We start from the raw sequence: 21,132 nt of genomic DNA, 5'->3' as shown, positions 1-21,132 counted from the left end.
AGTACCCTACCTGTCAGCATCGATCAGGATGAGGGGAAAGGACTTAAAGGCAGTTCCCAACTTTAGGTGATTTGACCAAGGAGAGCAATGACGGTTGTGCCGTCTACCTGGCCAAAAAAAAGGGCCACGGCAACACGGGGAACTACAACTTGAGGACCAGGTCCCTGGGATGCACTACACCCACGATACCTGCAGCCTGCCGGGACTTTACGCGTCTTAGCGCCACTTCCGGCCCCGCCCCAAAGGCGGAAGGGGAATCTGGGCCCCTCCTCCAGCCGTGTGGAAGGGTTTTGGGCTTACCGGTGCGCTCTTGAGCGGTCCGGATTCCTCTGGTGCATGGACCGCACGTGTGAGGAGAGGCCTGTGGAGGATGAGAACGACGAGGAAGACCCCAACTCCACGGAAGCCCCAATCCGCATCCGGGACACTCCGGAAGACATCGTGCTGGAAGCTCCAGCCAGTGGGCTGGCGTTCCATCCGACCCGCAACTTTCTGGCGGCGGGGGACGTGGACGGGGACGTGTACGTGTAAGTGCTGGGCAGGGCAGGGGTCTGCCGGATCTGGAAGCTTCCCAGGGATAGAGGTGGGACGAGGAGAGAAAAGTTGCAGGGAGACAAGTTTTAGAAGACTGAAGTGGTCTTATTCGTTCAACAGCATTTGGTTTTAAACCAGTTAGTTACCTGACCCTGAAACAGGGCCAATGCGGTCCCCCCACTTTGCTTCTTGCCTGTTTTAATCTTTCAAAAACACAAAACCCACCACCTCTCTTTCTTGATTAAAACCCTTCAATAGTTTACCTTGTTTTTAGGATTAGGTCCAAACTCCTTAATCTGGCTTTTAAAGTCTTGACTACCTGGCCCTCGCTCACTTCCCCCTTAACTGTGTTTTATTCATCCTCTTATCTTTTAAATGTATCTGTTTATTAATCGTTATTGCAGGCACACACATAAAATGCTGGTTGCAGCTCATTAATGGGTCATGAGTGGAGTTTGAGGAACACTTTTCTGTATTCTGTAGTCCGTTTTGTTCTCCGTTATATCTCCTGCTTCTAGACAAGGGTAGGTGCTCAATACGTGTTTGATTTTGAACTAGAAGTAGGGTGGAAGCAGTGAAAAGCCACTGAAGGTTTTAGCCAGAAGAGTTGTGCTGTCAGATTTACTTAATGAATTTAAACCTCAGCCTCCTCATTAGCTTCAGTCACCTTGGGCAAGTTAACTTCCATATTTTCGTCTTCAAAAATAGGAATAATAATAGAGGCTTACCTCTGAGATATTGCATGTTTGGCTCCAGACCATTGCAATAAAGTGAGTCATAGGAATTTTTGGGTTTCCCAGTGCGTGTAAGTTAAGTTTACACGATAGTGTAGTCTATTAAATGTGCATTAGCATTATGTCTAAATAACAATATACATACCTTAATTAAAAAATATTTGATTGCTAAAAAAATACTGACTATAATCTGAGTGAGTCATAATCACGATCACAGATCATTATAACAAATATCATGAAAAACTTTGGAATTTTGCAAGAATTACCAAAATGTGACACAGAGACACACAGTAAGCAAATGCTATTGAAAAATGGCATGGATAGACATACATACCATAGAGTCGCTGCAGACCTTCAGTTTGTAAAAAATACAGTATCTGTGAGGCACAATGAAAGGAGGTATGTCTGTACCTATGTTGCAGAGTGTCAGGTGTATATACTACAGCACCGGAGTTCAACAAATGTGGGTTCTGTTCTACTGCCTTTCATACTTCATGCCATACACTTGGGAGTACCTCTGGACCTCCAGCTTTACTCACACCCTCATTGCGTCAGGTTTTTCTCCTCTTCTCTACTCCCAGCCACTGCCTTTTGGCAGGTTTCTGACTTCTCCCATGACCATTCCAAAGAGGTTCCTTTTCCCATAGGACTAAATTCATAATTCTGCTTGGCCTATGATCCCAAGTCTAGTCTAACTCATTTTTCCAGATTCAGCCATTCCACTCCTGCCAGTGGAACCCACCTCATTCCTTGTCTCTACCCTAGAAGAGACATTGATATGTACCTCCAGTATCTGCCAGGTGAATTGCTTCACATGACCCAACTCATTTCGTAACCTTAGCTTTCCAGGGCTCTCATCTTTAAGGCACTGGGACAGAGCAAATAATAAGCAGATACAGTTCTGCTCATCTGAAACTCACTGGCAAGCACTTAGTCATTGGTCCTTTTTGAAGATCTGCTCTGAGGTAGGCACTGGTAATACACTGTGGACAAGTATTTGCCTCAAAGCTGAGCTTTCAGTCTTGTGTTTCTCTGCTCCACCTCCATTTTGATCCTACCTCCTTTTCATCATGTGGCCATGTGGCCACAGTGTCCTGTAATCAGTTGTTACCCGGGGTACAAGAGCCCTGTCTTGTTGATTTTTACATTTCCAGCTCCTGGGGCTCTTCTGACTTCAGTAAATATCTCATGCTCTCCATAGTGGTCCAGATCTAGTACTTCCTGAGGCTGGGGCTTTGCTTTGTAATGATGTTGTGGGGTCAGCTTACAAAATCCTGAGCAAATACACTTTGAATTAACGTATATTGAATTAAAGACAGAACATTTGAAGCTCACTGAAAGCGGAAAAATGGGATGGCGAGCTCTTTGGGTTTGGTGGTGTGCAAGTGTGAGTTCCTAGGTATGTTGGAAGGTTGAGTAGTCTTTATGTTCCATGCTGCCAAGATCTGGGGTCATTCAGTCTCCTCCCCCCTTCCCCCCCCCCCCCCCCCCCCCCAGCTTTTCCTACTCCTGCCAAGAGGGAGAAACCAAGGAGCTCTGGTCTTCAGGTCACCACCTCAAATCCTGTCGAGCCGTGGTCTTCTCTGAAGATGGGCAGAGTGAGTATTGGGGAAGGCAGCCAGGGATACGGTGGCAAGGGATCAGTGAGCAGCACCATGACCTGAGCACCTTTTCCCCCAGAACTTGTTACTGTCTCCAAGGACAAAGCCATCCACGTTCTAGATGTGGAGCAGGGCCGACTGGAAAGACGCATATCCAAGGCTCATGGGTAAGGGGAGCCAATTGTGTGTTGAGGTCAAGGGTAAGTTGGTTAAGTCCCTACTGGAACAAAAATGGCTCAAGAAGCTCCGTACCTCTAGTGCCCCCATCAACAGTCTCCTGCTGGTAGATGAGCATGTCCTGGCCACTGGGGATGACACAGGTGGCATCCGGCTCTGGGACCAGCGGAAGGAGGGCCCCTTAATGGATATGCGGCAGCACGAGGAGTATATTGCCGACATGACTCTGGACCCAGCTAAGAAGCTGCTGCTGACAGCCAGGTACAGCCTCAAAGCTGCTTCCCCTTCCCTATTAAATGTCTCCCTCACTGGGAGCTTTGGCCAAGCCTGCTGCTCTGCTCTCTCTACAGTGGGGATGGCTGCCTTGGTGTCTTCAACATCAGGCGACGCCGGTTTGAACTGCTCTCAGAGCCGCAGTCTGGAGACCTGACCTCGGTCACCCTCATGAAAGTACAGATGGGTATGAGAGTTTGGGATTATGCTAGCAATCTGGTCTGAAGGAGTGCCACAGACATGTTTTTCTCCATTTCCCTACAGTATGGAAAGAAGGTGGCCTGTGGCTCCAGTGAAGGTACTATATATCTCTTCAACTGGAACGGCTTTGGGGCCACAAGTGATCGGTTTGCCCTAAGAGCTGAGTCTATTGACTGCATGGTTCCAGTCACTGAGAGCCTGCTGTGCACTGGCTCCACTGATGGAATCATCAGGTGAGAGAAACTGGAGAGTCCTAAGATCACATGAGGGTCAGACCCAACCAGCCAGGACCCAACACTCTTTTCTCTCTGCCCAGGGCTGTCAATATCCTTCCAAACCGAGTGGTGGGCACTGTGGGCCAGCATGCTGGAGAGCCTGTGGAGAAGCTTGCCCTTTCCCACTGTGGCTGCTTCCTGGCCAGCAGTGGCCATGACCAGCGCCTTAAGTTTTGGAACATGGCCGAGCTGCGGACTGTGGTAGTGGATGACTACCGCCAGCGGAAGAAAAAGGGAGGGCCCCTCCGGGCCCTAAGCAGTAAGGCTTGGAGCACAGATGACTTCTTTGCAGGACTCAGGGAGGAAGAAGGCTCCACAGCTCAGAAGGAAGGGGAGGAGAGTGAGGATGAAAGTGATTGAGGGGATGAGGTGAATCTCAAGATGGGTCCTCCCTGGGGAAGTCTTGCTTCCTGGGCTGGATACCAGAGAGGCTATTTATTTATCATACTCTTGTGCAGCGCACAAGATGCATAGCTAGAGATGCAGGACCGAGGGCGCGCGTGACAAAGCACTTGCCCTGTAGCGGCTACTCTACCAGTGTAAGAGAAGCCCGCAGCTGGGGCAAGACAGCACGGACACAGGTGTACACCAACCAGGCGTTTAATATAAATACAACCAGCATAGAAAAACCCAACATCACACATACACCAGAATGTAAAGTACTGGGGACATAAAGCAGATTTCTGAACCTTTGGCTCAGCCAGCCCCCAAATAAAATCAACAAAAATGACAAATCAACAAAATAAGAAGTGAGATTCATATTAAGCTGTGGGAGGAGGAGGAAGGTTTGTGTATGTATCACACAGAACGGCCAAGGAATACCAAAGGGCCAAGGTTAGTCCCTGGGCTGGGAGGGGCATGGCAAGGTCCCTCACCACAACTTAGCCAAACCAGAGCTGTCCCAGGTGTACTGGGGCCCTGCCCCAAAGGGGAGGCTGTGTCAGAGGTAGGGCAGAGCCCATCTTCCTCCCCGTTTGAAATCTGATGGTGGCTGCCCAGGCCTGCTGGGCTGGGGACTGATGCAGGCTCTGTCAACTCGTTTGGGCTGCCTGTGAAGAGGACATGGTCACTGCTTAACCACGGTACCTGCCTCAGCCCCACCAGTCGGTATAAGACTGGCTCTAGAGGCACTCAGTGCCTCTAGCAACCTTGCAGACACAGCATCCTTAGCCATCTCATGCCCATTCTGCACATCTGGGGCCAGCACAACCCAGATGAGACCACTGAAGGGCACTGGATGCCCAGGGATCACCACCTGGTACCAGAAGCGGTGCCAGCCAGCAGGGCCCATGCCCAAACACTTGGTGAGGAACACAGGGCTGCCCAGCTTCATCCGCTGGCACAACAGCTGCAGGGCACCCCGAGCCCCTTGGGACTCTAGCTTGTCCCTGGCCAGGGCCAACCGACTGCCCTCTGGCTGTAGGCACTGCAGGGAGGGGCCCACCAGCTGCTGGCGGAGTCGCTGCTTCAGATCTGGTTTGAGCCACTCCACGGCCACCTGCTCTCCACAGAGGCGTGACTGCCCTGCAGAAAAAAGGCAGAGACAAGGGCAGGTCGAACCCCTGGATCCTGAGCCCCCAAGCCCTATCAACACAAGCCTGTTTAATTTCTAGCCTCCCCATTTCCTGGTAGTGTAACCTTGAGCAACTTCTCCAGGCTTCATTGTGTTTCTTTGTAAAGGGGGTGTAGTAACTGCTATCTCCTAAATTTCCTTGTTGGAATGCTGGTTGATGCAGGCTTTGTCTACCTTATAACCATCATAATAGCTAACCTTTACTGCAAATACCTGCCAAGAATCAGGGAATGTGCTAAGTGCCACCTAATTCTCAAAACAGCCTGAGGAAGGAAGTTCTACAGTAGATAAAAGGTAGACTCGGTAGGACTACCTTGGGCGAATCAATCTCAAAACTGTCTCTTTTCATATCTAAAGAGGAAGATCAGTCTGTGTGTGTCACTGGGATGCTGATTAAGTTACAAGATAATGCCTGGAAAGCTTTAAAGTTACCATAGATGGTAGCTGGTAGGTAGCACAAACGTAAATTTAAAAATCTCAGGTTAAATAGCATGAGGTCGAAAACTCAGGGATTCTTAACGCTACTATCTTGCTCTTTACACTATATGCTGACGTGTAAAAGTGCACGGCATAATGTGTTTGGCCCCAACCAGCGGCCCCCCCACCCCCTAGCTCCCATACCTTCCACTAGGGCTTTTTTGGCCATGGCGGCGGCGCGGTGCGAGTTGAACTTCAGCAGCGCAATTTGCGCGGGCGCTGGCCCAGGGCTGGGCATCAGCAGCGCCTCCTGCAGGCCGGGACCCAGGGGCTGCAGCGCGAGCAGCAACGCGCGGCGACTCAGCCCCGGAGGCAGCCCGTCCACACTCAGCTCGCACTTCTCAGTACTGCGGCACACGAGCAGCGGGCAGGAGGGCCGCAGCGGGTGGTTGTGCAGCGTGGCGATGGCGGCCTGGGCGCCGCGCCGCGAACTGTAGCGGGCGTAGGCGAAGCCACGGTTTAGGCCGCTGAAAGTCATCATCAGGCGGAACTCGTAGAGCCGGCCCACGCGCTGGAACAGTGGGATCAGCTGGTGCTCGTACACGTCTTGGGGCAGCCGCCCGATAAACACCTCTGAGCCGGCCGGCGGCGGGCTGCCCACCCAGCCTGGGGGAAGTGGGTGGGAAAGGAGCACCGTCATCCTACCGCATGGTTCCAGGTTCGAACCCAGGAACCCAGCGCGAGAGAGCCCATGTGCAAACATCTGTGAAATGGGCGCAACACTCGCACCCCGACTCGCGGGCATAACTAGGCGCCCGAACTAACAACGGGGCTAGCAGAGTGGGTGCACCTTAAGACCGGCACCCTCCCTCGAGGGGGCGGACGGGCGGGGTGGGTGGAGAGCTACAGACAAGTTTTCTCAGCTTCTTGGGTGGAAGGGGTGCAACGGGTTAGAGGTTTCTGACTGCACAGCCCCGGGATAGAACACCCCGCCCGCCCCCAAGAGGGTGCCAGCCGGGACCATCAAGGATGGCGTAGGGTGGGACTACCGTACCTGGGGGTGGCCCGCCATACTTCCTCTGCCCGTTCACCTGCACCAGGCGGATGCCCGTCTCCCTGACCCATGCCTCCAAAGCTGCCTTGTTTTCCGGATTCACCCTCTCACACCACAGCTGAAGGGGAAAGGGCTGGTTGGAATGGCGGATCACCGCGCCGCCGCCACCTCGCCTGTGGAGCTGCAGCCCAAGGAGTCCCCACTCCCAGCGCTGGTGGCGCTTGTCGACCCCATCTCGCTAACCACCTTACCTCACATTCCCGCTTGGACTGCATGGCTATCCCGCCAGCTACTCTGTACTCGCTTTATAACCTCCTCCCCCGTCTGCCTCTGGAAGCTTCCCTACCCCTCCACCCCCCAAGCTCTCATTGGCTCTGAACACGACCCCGCCTCCCAAAGGGGTGGGGGTATCCACTGCACGTGCGCTGCGGAAACCTCCTACCCGCAGGTGAAAACTAGGAACCTTAGCGGGTGGATGTGCTCGCAGTCTCACCTCCTAGGGCATGGATGTGCGCTGGCTGGCGGCACCCTTCACCCTGGGGAAGAGCTCGTAGCCTAATGTAAGTTCTTCTCCCCATTTTACACCGCTTAAGTGGTTGAAATGGGAGGCCCAGGCTCCCACAGGGAAAGGCAGGGCTAAGCAATAGTGACACAAGCAGGCTCCAGTGGTTGAGTCATTTTATTGGACCTTTGACGGTTGGCTGTGGAGAGCATTCCCTCCATTTGGTTAGCATCCTGCAGGGGAGACCTTAGGATGGGTCCCTGTAGCGCAGACTGGACTAAACCCCCAGGACCTCCTATGAAAAATGGTGTAATACCTGACCATTTTGGCCTGTGATTACCAATAAAATAATGATAATAAAAAGTCTGTGTTCTGACCATTGTTCAGGTCTTCCTGCTGGAACAGAAATGTGCAAAGCTGCTGATGTACATAGGTAGAGTTCTGTCTTAGCTTCAAATAGTGCCAGTCCCACTTTCTCCTGATAGTGTGCTCAACTCAGCAGATGCAAAGGGCCGGGCTTGTTCTCCTTTTGATTTCTTCCACAAGGTCTTCTCTTCGGACATCCACCTGGCCAGGATGAGGTAAAAAGGTGGTATGAGCATCTGTGACTCCACTACTCCTGAGGGCCCACTCCTTCCTCTGGCCATCAGGCTTGGGTCAGCTGGATAAGGAAGGCAGGCAAACACCTCAGACAGACAGTGCTCCTTGGGGGGAGCCAGAGACATGGTATAGATGGAGATGGGATTAAGTTAACAGGTTAAGTTCATTCTGAGTAAGTACTAACGGGAATGCCAGGGTTTTGCTCAGGTCTTCAATGGGCATTGGTCTGCCAAAATGGCATACATTCCCTGTCCCTCAGCCTTCCTGCCCACCTACGTACCTCTTCCCTACTGGCCACCGAACGAAGCTTGATGACCCCATCCTTGAGCTCCTGCTCACCAATGATGGCCACCAGTGGGATGCCTGCCTCCTCACAGTACTGCAGCTGGTTCAGCAACTTTGGGTTCTTCTTGTAGAGCAGCTCTGCCTGCAGGGGACCAGGGCAGATGATGAGAACTGGCTTCTATTGTCCTCAGGGACAACCTACTTGGGGCCCAAGTGCTTAGCTCTACTCCCAAGAAGTCACTATGGATGAGCTTTTACTTAGTCTGTGCCCAGCACTCCCAAGTTTGTTGCCTCCCTGGGGCTTGCCTCCTCTACCTTGATCCCAGCATCCCAGAGCTCCGAAACGAGTTTTAGTCTTTCCTCCAGCAGCCTCTTCTGTGCGGATGCCACAAGCACCTGTGTTTCTGTGGTCCGGACTTTTTCCTCCAAAGCCTGGGGAAGGGGCAGATAAAAGTCACAGAGCTGGGCTACCCTTTACAGTACTTTCAAGAAGCAAACAGAACAGGCTGTTTATTGTCAGGATTCTGAGAGACCAGGCCCAACTCTGGGAGCTTCATTAACACAGGGGCCCAGTCTTCTCTAGCAATTGGGCCTAAGGTAGTGTTTAGAAGATGTAGAAAGGAACTGACTGGCTTGTACATATGACTTGCCAGAATAGATAATGTAGGGCAAGAGTAAAGGTAGTTTACATACAGTAACTTCAAACTTGTCTCCTTTTAGTACCTTAAGCGTTCACAAGAGCATTCACACAGAAGTGACACTGTGAGCTCACCTAGTTCTAATTCTCACTTACTATGTGCCCAGTCAAGAGACTGTCCCTCTTGTACTTCGGCCATAGGGCCCAACCCAGGGTGTGGGTGGTTGGGGGGAAAGGGAGAATGCTGCTGCTGTGCCTTGTCTTTTTCTTTTTCTTTTTTTTTTAATGTTTATTTTTGAGACAGAGAGACAGAGTGCGAGCAGGGGAGGGTCAGAGAGGGGAGGGGAGACACAGAATCTGAAGTAGGGTCCAGGCTCTGAGCTGTCAGCACAGAGCCCGATGTGGGGCTCGAACTCATGAACTGCAAGATCATGACCTGAGCTGAAGTTGGATACTTAACCAACTGAGCCACCCAGGCACCCTGTGCCTTGTCGTTTTCTAGAAAACTATTTTCATAGTTCTTACAACATCAGATGACTACTGGAACAGTGATCTCAACTGGGAAACATGGGTGGTTTCCATTCCAGAGAAAAGGATGGGAGCAGTGGGAAGGTTATTGCCAGAGCATTCCCCAGGGGAATGCAACCAGCCAGTTAAGAGCAGCAGCAAAGGAATGCTTGAGGCCCTGAGGGCCTTCCCTTGATTCTAGCGGCCAGAGAGTCAAGATAGCCATCTGGGGAATCCCAAGGTCTCAGACACATGCTTACCACTTGGAGACAGTATCAGAGTGGTTAGGAGTAAGACTTTGGAGTCATGCTGCCTGGATTCAAACTGTGACTCTGCTGCTTAAAAGTTTCACAACCTTGGGCAAATTATGATCTATAATGCTTTAATTTCCTTGCCTAGAAAATGTAAATAATAAAAATAGCTACTCTCAGAGGGCTGTGTAAGAATTTTACTAGATAATGCACAAAAAGCACCAAGCACAGTACCTAGCAGAGTAGTAAAATATTAACTGTTCTGTATTCTGAAGAAGATCTGGATCTTTGGATATACCAGACATGACTCCTAACAGCCCTGAGGGAAGTAGGGACCCAGAGCAAAGAATTCTGTGAAGAAAGAATGATCAGAGATCCATAAAACTGGCCTCTACTGGGGTGGGAGTGTATGAAGGACAGCAACCACCTTTTCTCCAGCTCTTTGCAAAGATGCTCCTTGCCCAAAACAGTACTACTTGCCCCCTTCAAGATCAAAGAAGATAGCTCATGTGCCACCAACTGCCCAGACTGCTTCTACCCTCCCCCAGGACTTACCTCTAGCCTCTGCTCCACAATGGAGAAGATCCGCTCCACCCCAATGCTGAGCCCCACACATGGCACCTTGCGTCCTTTAGGGTCAAACATGCCTACCAGCCCATCATAGCGTCCTCCAGCAGCCACACTGCCCACACCCAGGGGCTCTTCCCCTGGCTGGACTGGGGTCTGTAGCAGCACTGCCTCATAGATCACCCCAGTATAGTAGTCTAGCCCTCGAGCAAGGCTCAGGTCGAAGGAGATCTGTGGGGACAAGATCATAGTCAATACCAGATGAGAATCAACTATCTGAAACCCCAGAGCTCAGCTAAGGTGTCCACCCCCAACCTGACTCACCTTGTCAGCAATGCCAAACAGGGTCAAATATTCAAACAACAGTTTTAGGTCTTCCAGGCCCTCCAAGGCCTGTTTGTTTTGGGACAGTTTAGGATCCTGGAGCAGCTGTTCCACCAGGGATACCCCACCTGGGGAGATATATTTGTAAGCCAACTGACTGACAAGAGGAAAAAGGTAGAGGATTTACCTTTTTGCCTGACCTATACACGTATGTGTGCGTATACACACACACACACACACACACACACACACACACACACACACAGAAGATTTTAAGTCAGATAGATGGCTTTTGGAGAGGCAGGGTTTGTGTCTCACCATGCTGCTGGACGTAGTCCCCAATGTGGTCAGCTACCTCGGGTGTGAGGCCCTTCTCTCCCACCATCTCATTCTTTACTTCCTCCCAGGATACCTAGGCAGACAGAAACCAGTAAGGGACCCTTAAGTAGCTTATCCACTGCAGAGCAAGTGTGGGCCATTCTGAGGGGGCATTTCTGGAGCAGAAGTTGCCTTTCAACCTAGATTCTGGGGCTAATCTTCGGAGGAGCATAGAGGCAGACCCCCCTCTCTCCTGATCTTGTTTTACATTTCTCAGAGCAGGGTGGGATCTGAGAAAAGAGGAGTGAAGTGTCTGGGTCATTACCTTGTCCAGCTTGTCCACTGAGGAGCAGATGGTACGGAACTTGCTATCAGGAACACCACAGATGGCAAACATCCCATCTAGGATGCGCCGATCATTCACCTGCAGGGACCCAAGGCATAGTGAGGAGACAACCTCTTTACGTGACATGAGCCTCAATAGTCTCGGTCACTTGGGCTACTGGTCTCTCTGCACAAAAATCTTCTCCTGTGAGAGGCTAAGCCCAATTCTGCTTTCCCAGACCCATTCAATTCTTACCTTGACCAGGAAGTCACCTATCTGAAGTGAACTCAGGATCTCACACATGATCTTCAGGCACTCTGCATCAGGGATCATGGGATCAAATTGTCCAGCAATGTCAAAGTCCTGAAGGGAGAAAGTAGCTACAGGTCCCCAGGGGTTTAACCTTCTTTTTAAAAATTTTTTTAATGTTTGTTTATTTTTGAGAGAGAGAGAGAGCATGAGCAGGGGAGGGGCAGAGAGACAGGGAGACACAAAATCTGAAGCAGGCTCCAGGCTCTAAGCTATCAGCATAGAACCCAATGCAGCACTCAAACTCATGAACTGTGAGATCAGACCTGAGCCGAAGTCAGATGTTCAACTGACTGAGCCACTCAGGTGTCCCAGGGATTTAACCTTCTTAAGTGATGGTTTGGAGGGGGGACTCCTGGGCGCTCTGCTCTCTCTTTATGAAGGCCTGTTTGCACTCATGCACAGACCACTTTCTTCATTATCTGTGTGATCAGCAGCCCAGAGGAAACTCCCAGCATTCTTGAGTCTCTTACTGGTTTGGATTCCTTTTCGTCTACATTCCTTAATTATCTCACTCACTCACTTTGACTTATTTCCTCCTAACACCGTGGAGGCAAATATATGGCCTTAGTTCTTAGTCATTTTCTCTATTTATTCTGAAGCTTTGCCACCACCCTGGATGATCTGGATGATACGTCAAATCGTTTCCTCATCCTTTGCTGTGATTTGATCACTTTGGTTTAATATAAAGAGTACTGGACCAAAAGTTCTACTCCCGACTTTGGCTTTCTTATCCCTATGATCTCTTCATCCTGCTGAGTCTCAAGTTTACTCCTATGTAGAATGGGGAGAATAATTCCTACTCTCTAAATGAAAATATTAAAGAAATCTAAAGGTTAGCATTAGCTGGAACTTCCAGTTTGTTCAGTACACCATGAGTAGTCAGTAGATTCTACTAAGTTGAGGACTTAGTAGAGGGAGGACGAAGTTACCCATCATGCCCCACATACTCACACACTGGTAGAATTCCCGGTATCGGCCACGGGTCATGGCTGGGTTATCTCGTCGATATACTTTTGCTATGTGGTAGCGTTTAATGTTGGTCAGTTTATTCATTGCTAAATATCGAGCAAAAGGAACCTGATAACAGTTAAGGAGAAAGCCCCCTGCTCTCACAGTGTGGCAGTTGATTATCACCACCAACAGACGCTGGGGTCTAATCTCTGTGTGAGTAAAACCACCCTCTGTAAGATAAAGTGCATTTCTGAAAGTCAAAAAGAATCAACTTTGTTACTACAAGGGGCAGCAGAAGTCTCAAAAAAGATTAAGGTTCCTTTCTCTTGGTTAGCGTCTCCCTTGGGCAATTGCCCTTGGGCAATGCTGAACATGGGAAGGTGCTGGGCAGATTGGCCAGAGAGTAGAAAGTCTCTGTGTAGGATTTCTGAGCAGATGATTCTCTGACATAGCTTAGAGATAAAGGAAACATTCTGTTGGTCAACTGAGGAGAACTTTGTCCACTGGACATGGCAGGGGAGAGATATTCTAGAGCCAAGGGATTAATCACTGAGTTGGAACTGGTTCCTGACATAACGTGGAGGTCTCACTCAGGATTCACAAGACTTTTAAGGCTATGTTCTGTTTAGCCAAAGTCCCATTCCTGGTTTAAACAAGTAACTTCCCTGATCGCCACAAGCATCATATTTAATCCCATCTATGTCTAGCTATCCCCATACCTGAGGTTAGAAATTAGCCTCAGCCCAATGAGAACCAATTGATCCAAAGTACCAAGAGCCCAGGTTTAGAAAGATACAGTGAGGTCATAGCGAAGGGACAACAGCTCTCCACCTTGGTCCTTCAGGTCATAGATAAGCTTAGAGTCTTCTCCATACTTTCCAGTCAGTGTTTCCTGGAGAAAATATAAAAAAATGTGGCCATGATGATAAATCTAACAAATTTATTTTTAATTTTAATTTTTTTAGAGAGTGTGAGCAGGGGAAAGCAGCAGAGAGAGAGAGAGAGAGAGAGAGAGAGAGAGAGAGAGCATGAGTGCAATGGGGCTAAGAGAGGGACAGAGAATTCCAAGCAGGCTCTGTGTTGTTAGTGCAGAGCCCAACAAGGGGCTTGAACTCACAAACCACAAAATCATGACCCGAGCTGAGATAAAGAGTTGGATGCTCAACCAGCTGAGCCACCCAGGTGCCACATATATAATTTAAAAAGAAATATTAAAACAAAAACCCACCATCCTAACATGACCAGTTTCAACTTGTCTGTGCTTCTGCTGTCTATCCCAATGCTTATATATTTGATGTTAATTATAATCAAAAGGAAATATCAATTTCGTTTTCTGCTTATCACATTTCCATTTTGTGACAGAGCTGAAGGTTTTTTTTTTAAATGTTAATTTATTTTTGAGAGAGAGAGAGGGAAAGAGAAAGAGCATGAATGGCGGAGGGGCAGAGAAAGTGAGGGACAGAGGATCCCAAGCATGCTCAGCAATGACAGCAGTGATCCTGATGTGGGGCTCAAACCCATGAACTGTGAAATCATGACCTGAGCCAAAGACAGACACTCAACCGACTGAGCCACAAAGGCACCCCTGAAGTATTATTTTTAAAAGCTGCATAATACTTCAGTGAGAAGCAGCTCTGTATTTCCTTCCTTTCTAGTGTTCTACTGTTAATTGTTTAGGTCATTCCAATTAAAAAAAAGTTCCCTAACATTTCAATAAATATAGTTCAGCATATAGTGTTTTCTTTTGAATATATAGTTTTTTGAGGCTTAACTTCTAAGAGCGGGTTATTAGATCAACACACTTAAATGTTTTTATGATGCCTGAGGTTTGAGCAATGTCAAAAGACAAAACTGAAGTAGTTCTTGCCATGTGATGCCTTCAGTAAGGTGATAACATATTTCACCTACCAGAACGGCAAAGTTTTAAAAGCCTGAAAATTCCCAGTGTATAGAAACAGAAACACTCATATAGTGATTGGTGTTATGGGCTGAACTGTGTCCTCTTCAAAGTTCATATATTGAAATCCTATCCCCCAGTAACCTCAGAATGTGTCTCTACTTGGAGATAGGGTCTTTGAAGAGGTAGTTAAGCTAAAATGATGTCATTAGGATAGGCCCTAATCCAATATAACTAATGTCTTTATAAAAAATAGGAAAATTGGACACAGAAGATGATGTGACGACAGTGGGAAAAAGACACCATCTACAAGTCAAGGAGGGAGGTCTAAAACAGGCCCTTCCCTCCTCACCCTGAGAAAGAACCAACCCTGCTGATATCTTATCTTGGACTTCTAGACTCCTGACATTAAATTTGTTAAGTAACCCAGTCTATGGCACTTTATTGTGGGAGCCCTAGGAAATGATTACAATTGGTAAACATAAATGAGTACAACTTTTTGACACGGTAATTCCATTTCTACGAATTTGCCCTGCAGATGAATGCCCACCAGTACCAGATATTGTTCTAAGCACTGATTACACATCAGTGAACTAGTCAAAGGTAATCTGTGCCCTCATGGATCTTCCATACTAATGAGAAGAGATGGACAGTACACTAATGCAAAGTAACCAACGAACAGATACTTCCAGTTAGTGATAGCTGTTCGAATGGAAATAATACAGGTCCTGTGATAGACAAGGGCTACTTTAGACAAGATAGTTGGAGAGGACCATTTGAAAAATGGCATTTGAGTTTATATCTAAAATTAAAATCTTTCATCTCTAATCTGAAATTAAAGTCTAGGAGTTAGGGGAAAGGGAGTTCAGGAAGAGAGAAGAAAAAGTACAAGGGCCCTGAGATAGAAATATATTTAGAATGTTGCAGGAATAGAAAGAAGACCAGAGTAGCATAGTAGCCAAGGGGAAGAACAGCAAGGGAAGAGATGGAAAAGGTAGGCAAATGGCCAGATCATGTAGGGCCTCGTAAGCAGGAACAGACTTTGGATTTTGTGATAAATATAATGGGAGTCACTGGGTTTTAACCAGGAAGCAATCTGGTTTTTGTTTTTTTTTTTTTTAAGTTTATTTTTGAGAGAGAGAGAGAGAGAGAAAGAGAGAGAATGCACGTGAGGAGGAGGGGCAGAGAGAGAGGGAAAGAATCCCAAATAGGCTCCGCACTGTCAGCATGGAGTCTGACTCAGGGCTTGAACTCACAAACCGCAAGATCATGACCTGAGCAAAAACCACGTGTCAGTTGCTTAACCAACTAAGCCACCCATGCACCCTGCAATGTTTTTTCTTAATAGTAAAGAACGAGAAACATTCTCAGGGTACATTAACAGGAAACTAGTTGCATATTTATACTTTATATGTATGGTCTGTGTGTATTTCAAAACATCCCAAGTAGATGTACCAGGGAATTCACTGTAAATAGGATCATAACAAATTTCACTAAAAAGAAGGGCTCTCTTTTGTAAGCCACCAGCCATTTACCAAGGTAAATAAAAGCAGGGCCTCTCCTTCAAGACCAAGCCTGTCTCCTTTCTCACTGGAGAAAATATTGGTCTTTGTCCACAACAGGAAAGACACCCTTTGGGCCCTCACTGTCTCTTTATCTTCTTAGTTGTTTATATATCCACTCTTCCACCACGCAATTTCTCCTCACCCATCCCTCACCTTCAGTTCAAACACAGGTGTATCAATTACTTCTGCACCATGACGCTTGAAGCAGCTGATGATTACATCGAACACCTTCTCCCGAATGGCCATCTGCCGGGGACTGTAGTCTCTTGTACCCTTGGGAATTGAAATCAGCCACAGAATCAGGGATGGGATTTAAAAACAGAGAACATTAAGGCTTAGAAATATAAAAGCATGACCTCAGTGATAACGAAGGCAAACAATGTCCCAAACCTAGATTTTCCTACAGGCTACTGAGTTCTAAAGCAAGCACAAACAATTCCCTATTAATTATCACACCCATTTGCTAATACCCCTCTAAATTCCATCCCCTTTTTAGCTTGGTTCTACTTTCTAGAACGCTATTTTCTGAGAAGTTTTCCTAAAACCTTTTTATGTGATACCAGAACATTTCCCTGCCTAATAGAAAATACCTACCTGATGACATGTATAGAACCAAATGAAACTGGCTTAGCTAGTTAAATTCCAAATTTTATAAGAAATGTTTTCCCCCAACAAAACTTAAAAAAAAAATCTAATAAGTATTATTTCTTCTCTAATTTGTTTCTAATAGCCCTTGATATAGGTGGGGCAAAATTATGGATGAATTACAGGATATTGAGAAGTTAAATCATTACAGCAGTTCTGTGGTGGTCAGGACTAGAATGCCGTTCGTTCAGGTCAGAGCTTCTATTCTGGGCATCTATGCTCTATTCTCAAGTCTTTGGTCTTAGGACCTCTTTAAACTCTTACCATTTCTTAAGGACCCCAAAGTGAATTATACCTATCAATGTTTATTATATTAGAAATTAAAACTATGAGGGGCGCCTGGGGGGGTTCAGTCAGTTAAGCGTCTAATTTCGGCTCAGGTCATGATCAGTTCATGAGTTTGAGCCCCGCGTCCAGCTCTGTGCTGACAGCTTGAAGCTGGAGACTACTTCATATTGTCTGTCTTCTTTCTCTCTGCCCCTCTGCTGCTCACACTCCGTCTCTCGCAAAAAATAAACGTTAACAAAAAATTGAAAAAAAAGAAATTTTAGGAAAATGTAACTACTTTCCAAAACAAAACAAAACAAAACAAAAATTAGTGAAAAGTGTGATGCTGATTCACATTTTTGCAAGTCTTTAATGTCTGGCTTAACAGAAGACAACTGTATTCTCATACACACTTTATGCATTTAATTTTGTTGTGATATGTTGTTCTGGTTGCGTAAAGAAAACCTAGCCTTACAAAGATGTGTGACTGTAAAAGAAAGAATATTTTAATAAACTTTTCAGCTAACTGTAGATATTCTTCTTAAACTATACCAAAATCCAACAAATGGTGGTTTCTTAAAGACTGGTTGCAATGTGGATTCTGAAACTTCATTGATTACTTTTCATACTATTACATTAAAATCCATTATTTATATATAGTACCCAGAATTTATAGTGACAGAAAGTAGAACAGTGGTTACCTGGGACTAGAGGAATGGTAGAGTGGAGAGTTACTGCTTACTGGGTACAGAATGTCAGTATGGGATGATGAAAAGATTCTGGGGAAGAATGGTGGTGATAGTTGCACAACAATGTGAACCTACCTAATGCCACTGAACTGTACACTTAAAAATGGTTAAAATGGCAAATTTTGTGTTACATATATTTTACCATAATTTAAAAAATATCTATTGCTCCATGTTGTACTTAAAAAAAATTTTTTTAACATTTATTAATTTTTGAGAGACACAGAGACAAAGCATGAGTGGGGGAGGGGCAGAGTGAGAGGGAGAAACAAAATCTGAAACAGGCTCCAGGCTCTGAGCTGTCAGCACAGAGCCCGATGCGGGGCTTAAATTCACTAACTGCGAGATCTTGACCTGAGCCAAAGTTGGATGCTTAATTGACTAAGCCACCCAGGTGCCCCAGCTCCTTGTTGTACTTTAAATGGAGCTTTTTACCCATGCATGATTTTATAACATCATACGTTGGTCATGAGGAAAATACTGGTTCATTGATAAATTATACAGATCTTCCAAATATTTACACACTACATTATACAATATCAGAAAACACATTTGTTAATAGCAACACAGATCTCGAGAGGAAAGTCTTTACTGTATTGGGAAGCTGTCTAGTTCATGGTGGAAGATACAAGTTTCCTAAAACCCTAACTATCACTTGAGTGCTTGAATTTTATCACCAGTAGAAATATGGTCAGATATCTTCCTTGAGGTGACAAAGCTCACTTCATTCATTTTCATGAAAATGTCTGCCAAATACCCAAATCTTAAAAACAAAAGTTTGTCTTTCGGTGTTTCTCTCAAATAAAAAAGGTGTTATGTGAAAAAAGTACCTAGTCCAGCTTAAAACTCATACAAGGGTGTGTTTTTCCTACCTTAGAATGCAGAAGTGCTCTATGTATACTTCCCATTTCATGACGCAGAATACAAAAAAAGAGTGTACTCAAGGGTTGATATTCAATAAAATGAGTAATTTCTCAGTTAAGTTCAGCTCAGGTCATGATCTTATGGTTCGTGAGTTCAAACCCCACAATGGGCTCCATGCTGACAGCTCAGAGCCTGGACCCTGCTTCAGATTCTGTGTCTCCCTCTCTCTCTGCACCTCCCCTGCCCGTGTTCTGTCTCTGTCTCAAAAATAAACATTAAAAAAATTTTTTTTAATAATTTTGACCACAAAAACCTCTTGAAAGAGTCCTGTCCCCATAATACTGAATTTTCTATTAATATAAATCACACTTCAGTGTGTTTCAACAAAGTGGATATTAACTCTCCAATATAGTCTCACTTTCTTTTAAAAGAGTATAGACATTTTCAAACACATATTATAGAGAAGAGTATAATAGACCACCATGTATCTATTACCCAGCTTCAATAACCATCAGCATCTGTTAATTTTATCTAAGCCCCAACATTTTTTTTTTCTGGAGCGTTTTAAAGTAAATCCAGACATCATACCAGTTTGTCAATAAATATTTCAGTATGATTCTGTAATGTACACAGTTAAAAAAAAAAAAGCCAAAACACTACGTTTATTAAACCAAGGAAACAAACTGCAACCCTTTAATATTATCTAATACTCCAGCTCTGTTTAATTTTCTCCAATTGCCTCAAGAATATTTTTTTATGATTGGCTTGTTCTAATGAGATTCTAAATGAAGCCCATGCATTGTGTTTGTTGTCTCTTGTCTGCTTAATCTACAAAAGTTTCCTTTCCTTTTTTAAAGAAGTGTCATTTCTTTGTTGAGGAAATTGAATCACTTGTCCTAAAGAACTTTTCATATTCTAGATTTTATTAACAATATATTCAACGTGTCACTTAACACATTCCTCCATCTCCCTTATTTCTGGTAAACTGGTAGTTAGGTCAGAAGACCTGATTAGATTCAGGTTCAATTTTTCTTGGCAAGAATACTTTATAGGTGGTGCTGTGTACTTCTTATTGCATCACATCAGGAGCAACATAATATCTGGCTGTCCTACTTTTAGCGATGTTAAGACTGATTGTTAGATTTAAGTGAGGCCAGCCTGAATGATCACAAATTCCCCATTAATCTTCACCAAATAGTTTGAATAACTATTGATTATCACTGCTCTGTGATTTTACATTGTCTCTTTAACTGCTGAAATGAGTTGTGTGTGGAAAGGAATAGCTCAGTGAATTTAGGAGCCTAAAGAATTAACCTTAAAAGGTGACATCTCAACACAAGGAAGACCCCTCTCCTTTGGAATCCAATTTCACATACGTTTATTAAATATCTACTCAGTTCCAGACACCTAGTCTCAGCCTCTCAGAGTAAATAAACCATGGTAAATAGTTGTGCTTACAGAACTTACAAAGAGTGTGGCCTCTGAACTGAAATCCTTGAGGCTGGGCTAGTAATCCGCAACCTCATTCCATTCCACTGTACTTTCCCGCTGTATTTGGTTCTACTCATACGGGTCTTTTTCTAGTTCCTGGAAACTAGTAGGGTTCTTTTCTCCTTCAGGATTTCCATACTCCTCTAGCTACCTCCCATTTAAGTGTTATGTCAGTTAGTATATCACTTCTTCAGGGATGCTTTTTCAAACTCTAGTTCTCTCTTATTTTTCTCAAAGAATTCTTGTTATTTCTTTATGTCATTTATCACAATTTATAATTACATATTCAAGAGTGGGATTATTTGTCCTAAGTCTGTTTCCTTCAGTAGAATGTAAGCTCCATGAGGACAGGCTGTATTGTTCACCATGGTATACTCTCACTACTTCCTACAGTGCTTGGCACATAGTAGGCACTCAACAAATATTTGCTGAATGAAAGAAGGAGTGGCAGTAGCTGGCATACTCCCCTAGGCAACCAGCTGGCCTAGTTTCTGCCATCCCTTTGCTATCCCAGAATGACTCAGGCTCCAATTCAGCCCACCACCCAGAGCAACTGTTCAGGGAAACAAGCACATCCACCATTAGGAGGGGAATTAAGGGCCCTCCCAGAGACTCTGAAAAGAAATTATATTTACCTTGGGGGTCTTGAGCACAAACTTCTGTTTCCCTTCATCAGGGCCCAGCTGTGCCTTCAGTTTTAGTAGTTTTGCCACTTCCTCCTCGATCTGTGGGGGTAAAGCAGGGGCTGGTCTATCACTCTGACACTCCCTTCCCTCTTCAGCCATTCATTCAGTATCCCTCCCTCATCAGAATCTAGCTCTCCAGGCCCAGCTTTCCTTCCCTCGTCCTACCCCGGCCACCTCCCCAAACAGGCCCTCCTCCTCTCCACTAGTCTGGTCTCTTTTCCCACATCTTTTTCCTCTATGCAGACCACCCAGCTCTATGTCCTCCCTGGCCCTAATTTGGCTTCTCCCCGCCACCTGGGTCGCACCTGCTCAGCGCTGGCCTTCTGCTGCTTGAGGCCCCGCACGCGCTCTCCCTGAAGTCGCACTAGCTCCTCCAGTGCTGCACGTTCTGCCATACTAACGCCAACTAGCGCTGACTGCTGTCTAGATCGTCTGGGCTTTCCGCAGCCTCAACTCGGATAACTTCCGGCTATCGAGTCACTGGCCCACACGCCTAGAGAGCCTCCGCCGAGCACAAAATCACTTCCGGCTACTACCGGAAGTACGGAAACTG

General features: G+C 46.2%; 3 protein-coding genes across 6 annotated transcripts; 1 reads left to right on the top strand and 2 right to left on the bottom strand.

Annotated features, from left to right (window-relative positions):
- Positions 1-208: 208 nt before the first annotated feature.
- Positions 209-5,445, top strand: WDR55 (WD repeat domain 55). Its single transcript, XM_078450418.1, has 7 exons — positions 209-527; positions 2,766-2,866; positions 2,949-3,036; positions 3,128-3,307; positions 3,397-3,496; positions 3,584-3,753; positions 3,837-5,445. Exons 1-7 carry the CDS (start codon positions 337-339, stop codon positions 4,153-4,155), a joined length of 1,149 nt encoding a protein of 382 aa, XP_078306544.1. The 5' UTR covers positions 209-336; the 3' UTR covers positions 4,156-5,445.
- On the bottom strand, positions 4,862-7,162 carry DND1 (DND microRNA-mediated repression inhibitor 1). The gene is made up of 4 exons (XM_060635930.2): positions 7,091-7,162; positions 6,840-6,957; positions 5,990-6,451; positions 4,862-5,319 (listed from the first exon to the last, which is right to left on the bottom strand). Exons 1-4 carry the CDS (start codon positions 7,112-7,114, stop codon positions 4,862-4,864), a joined length of 1,062 nt encoding a protein of 353 aa, XP_060491913.1. The 5' UTR covers positions 7,115-7,162.
- Positions 7,163-7,500: 338 nt separating this feature from the next.
- HARS1 (histidyl-tRNA synthetase 1) lies at positions 7,501-21,082 on the bottom strand. Of its 4 annotated transcripts, none has more exons than XM_060635927.2 (13): positions 20,981-21,082; positions 20,529-20,618; positions 16,034-16,153; positions 13,215-13,310; positions 12,419-12,544; positions 11,411-11,518; positions 11,156-11,254; positions 10,831-10,924; positions 10,513-10,640; positions 10,177-10,419; positions 8,542-8,658; positions 8,222-8,368; positions 7,501-7,908 (listed from the first exon to the last, which is right to left on the bottom strand). In XM_060635927.2, exons 3-13 carry the CDS (start codon positions 16,124-16,126, stop codon positions 7,837-7,839), a joined length of 1,323 nt encoding a protein of 440 aa, XP_060491910.1. In that variant the 5' UTR covers positions 16,127-16,153; positions 20,529-20,618; positions 20,981-21,082; the 3' UTR covers positions 7,501-7,836. The 4 variants fall into 4 exon arrangements, with proteins under 4 accessions (XP_060491910.1, XP_060491908.1, XP_060491909.1 ...); XM_060635925.3 differs by having other exon boundaries at positions 8,281-8,368; positions 20,885-21,043; XM_060635926.2 differs by having other exon boundaries at positions 10,273-10,419; positions 20,885-21,042.
- Between the last annotated feature and the right edge of the window lie 50 nt (positions 21,083-21,132).

This window comes from Panthera onca, chromosome A1 (genome assembly GCF_046562875.1).
Source record: "Panthera onca isolate mPanOnc1 chromosome A1, mPanOnc1 haplotype 2, whole genome shotgun sequence".
In the NCBI taxonomy this organism is placed as follows: Eukaryota; Metazoa; Chordata; class Mammalia; order Carnivora; family Felidae; genus Panthera; species Panthera onca.
Note: the sequence above shows the minus strand (reverse complement) of the source record. Positions and strands in the feature narration are given on the sequence as shown.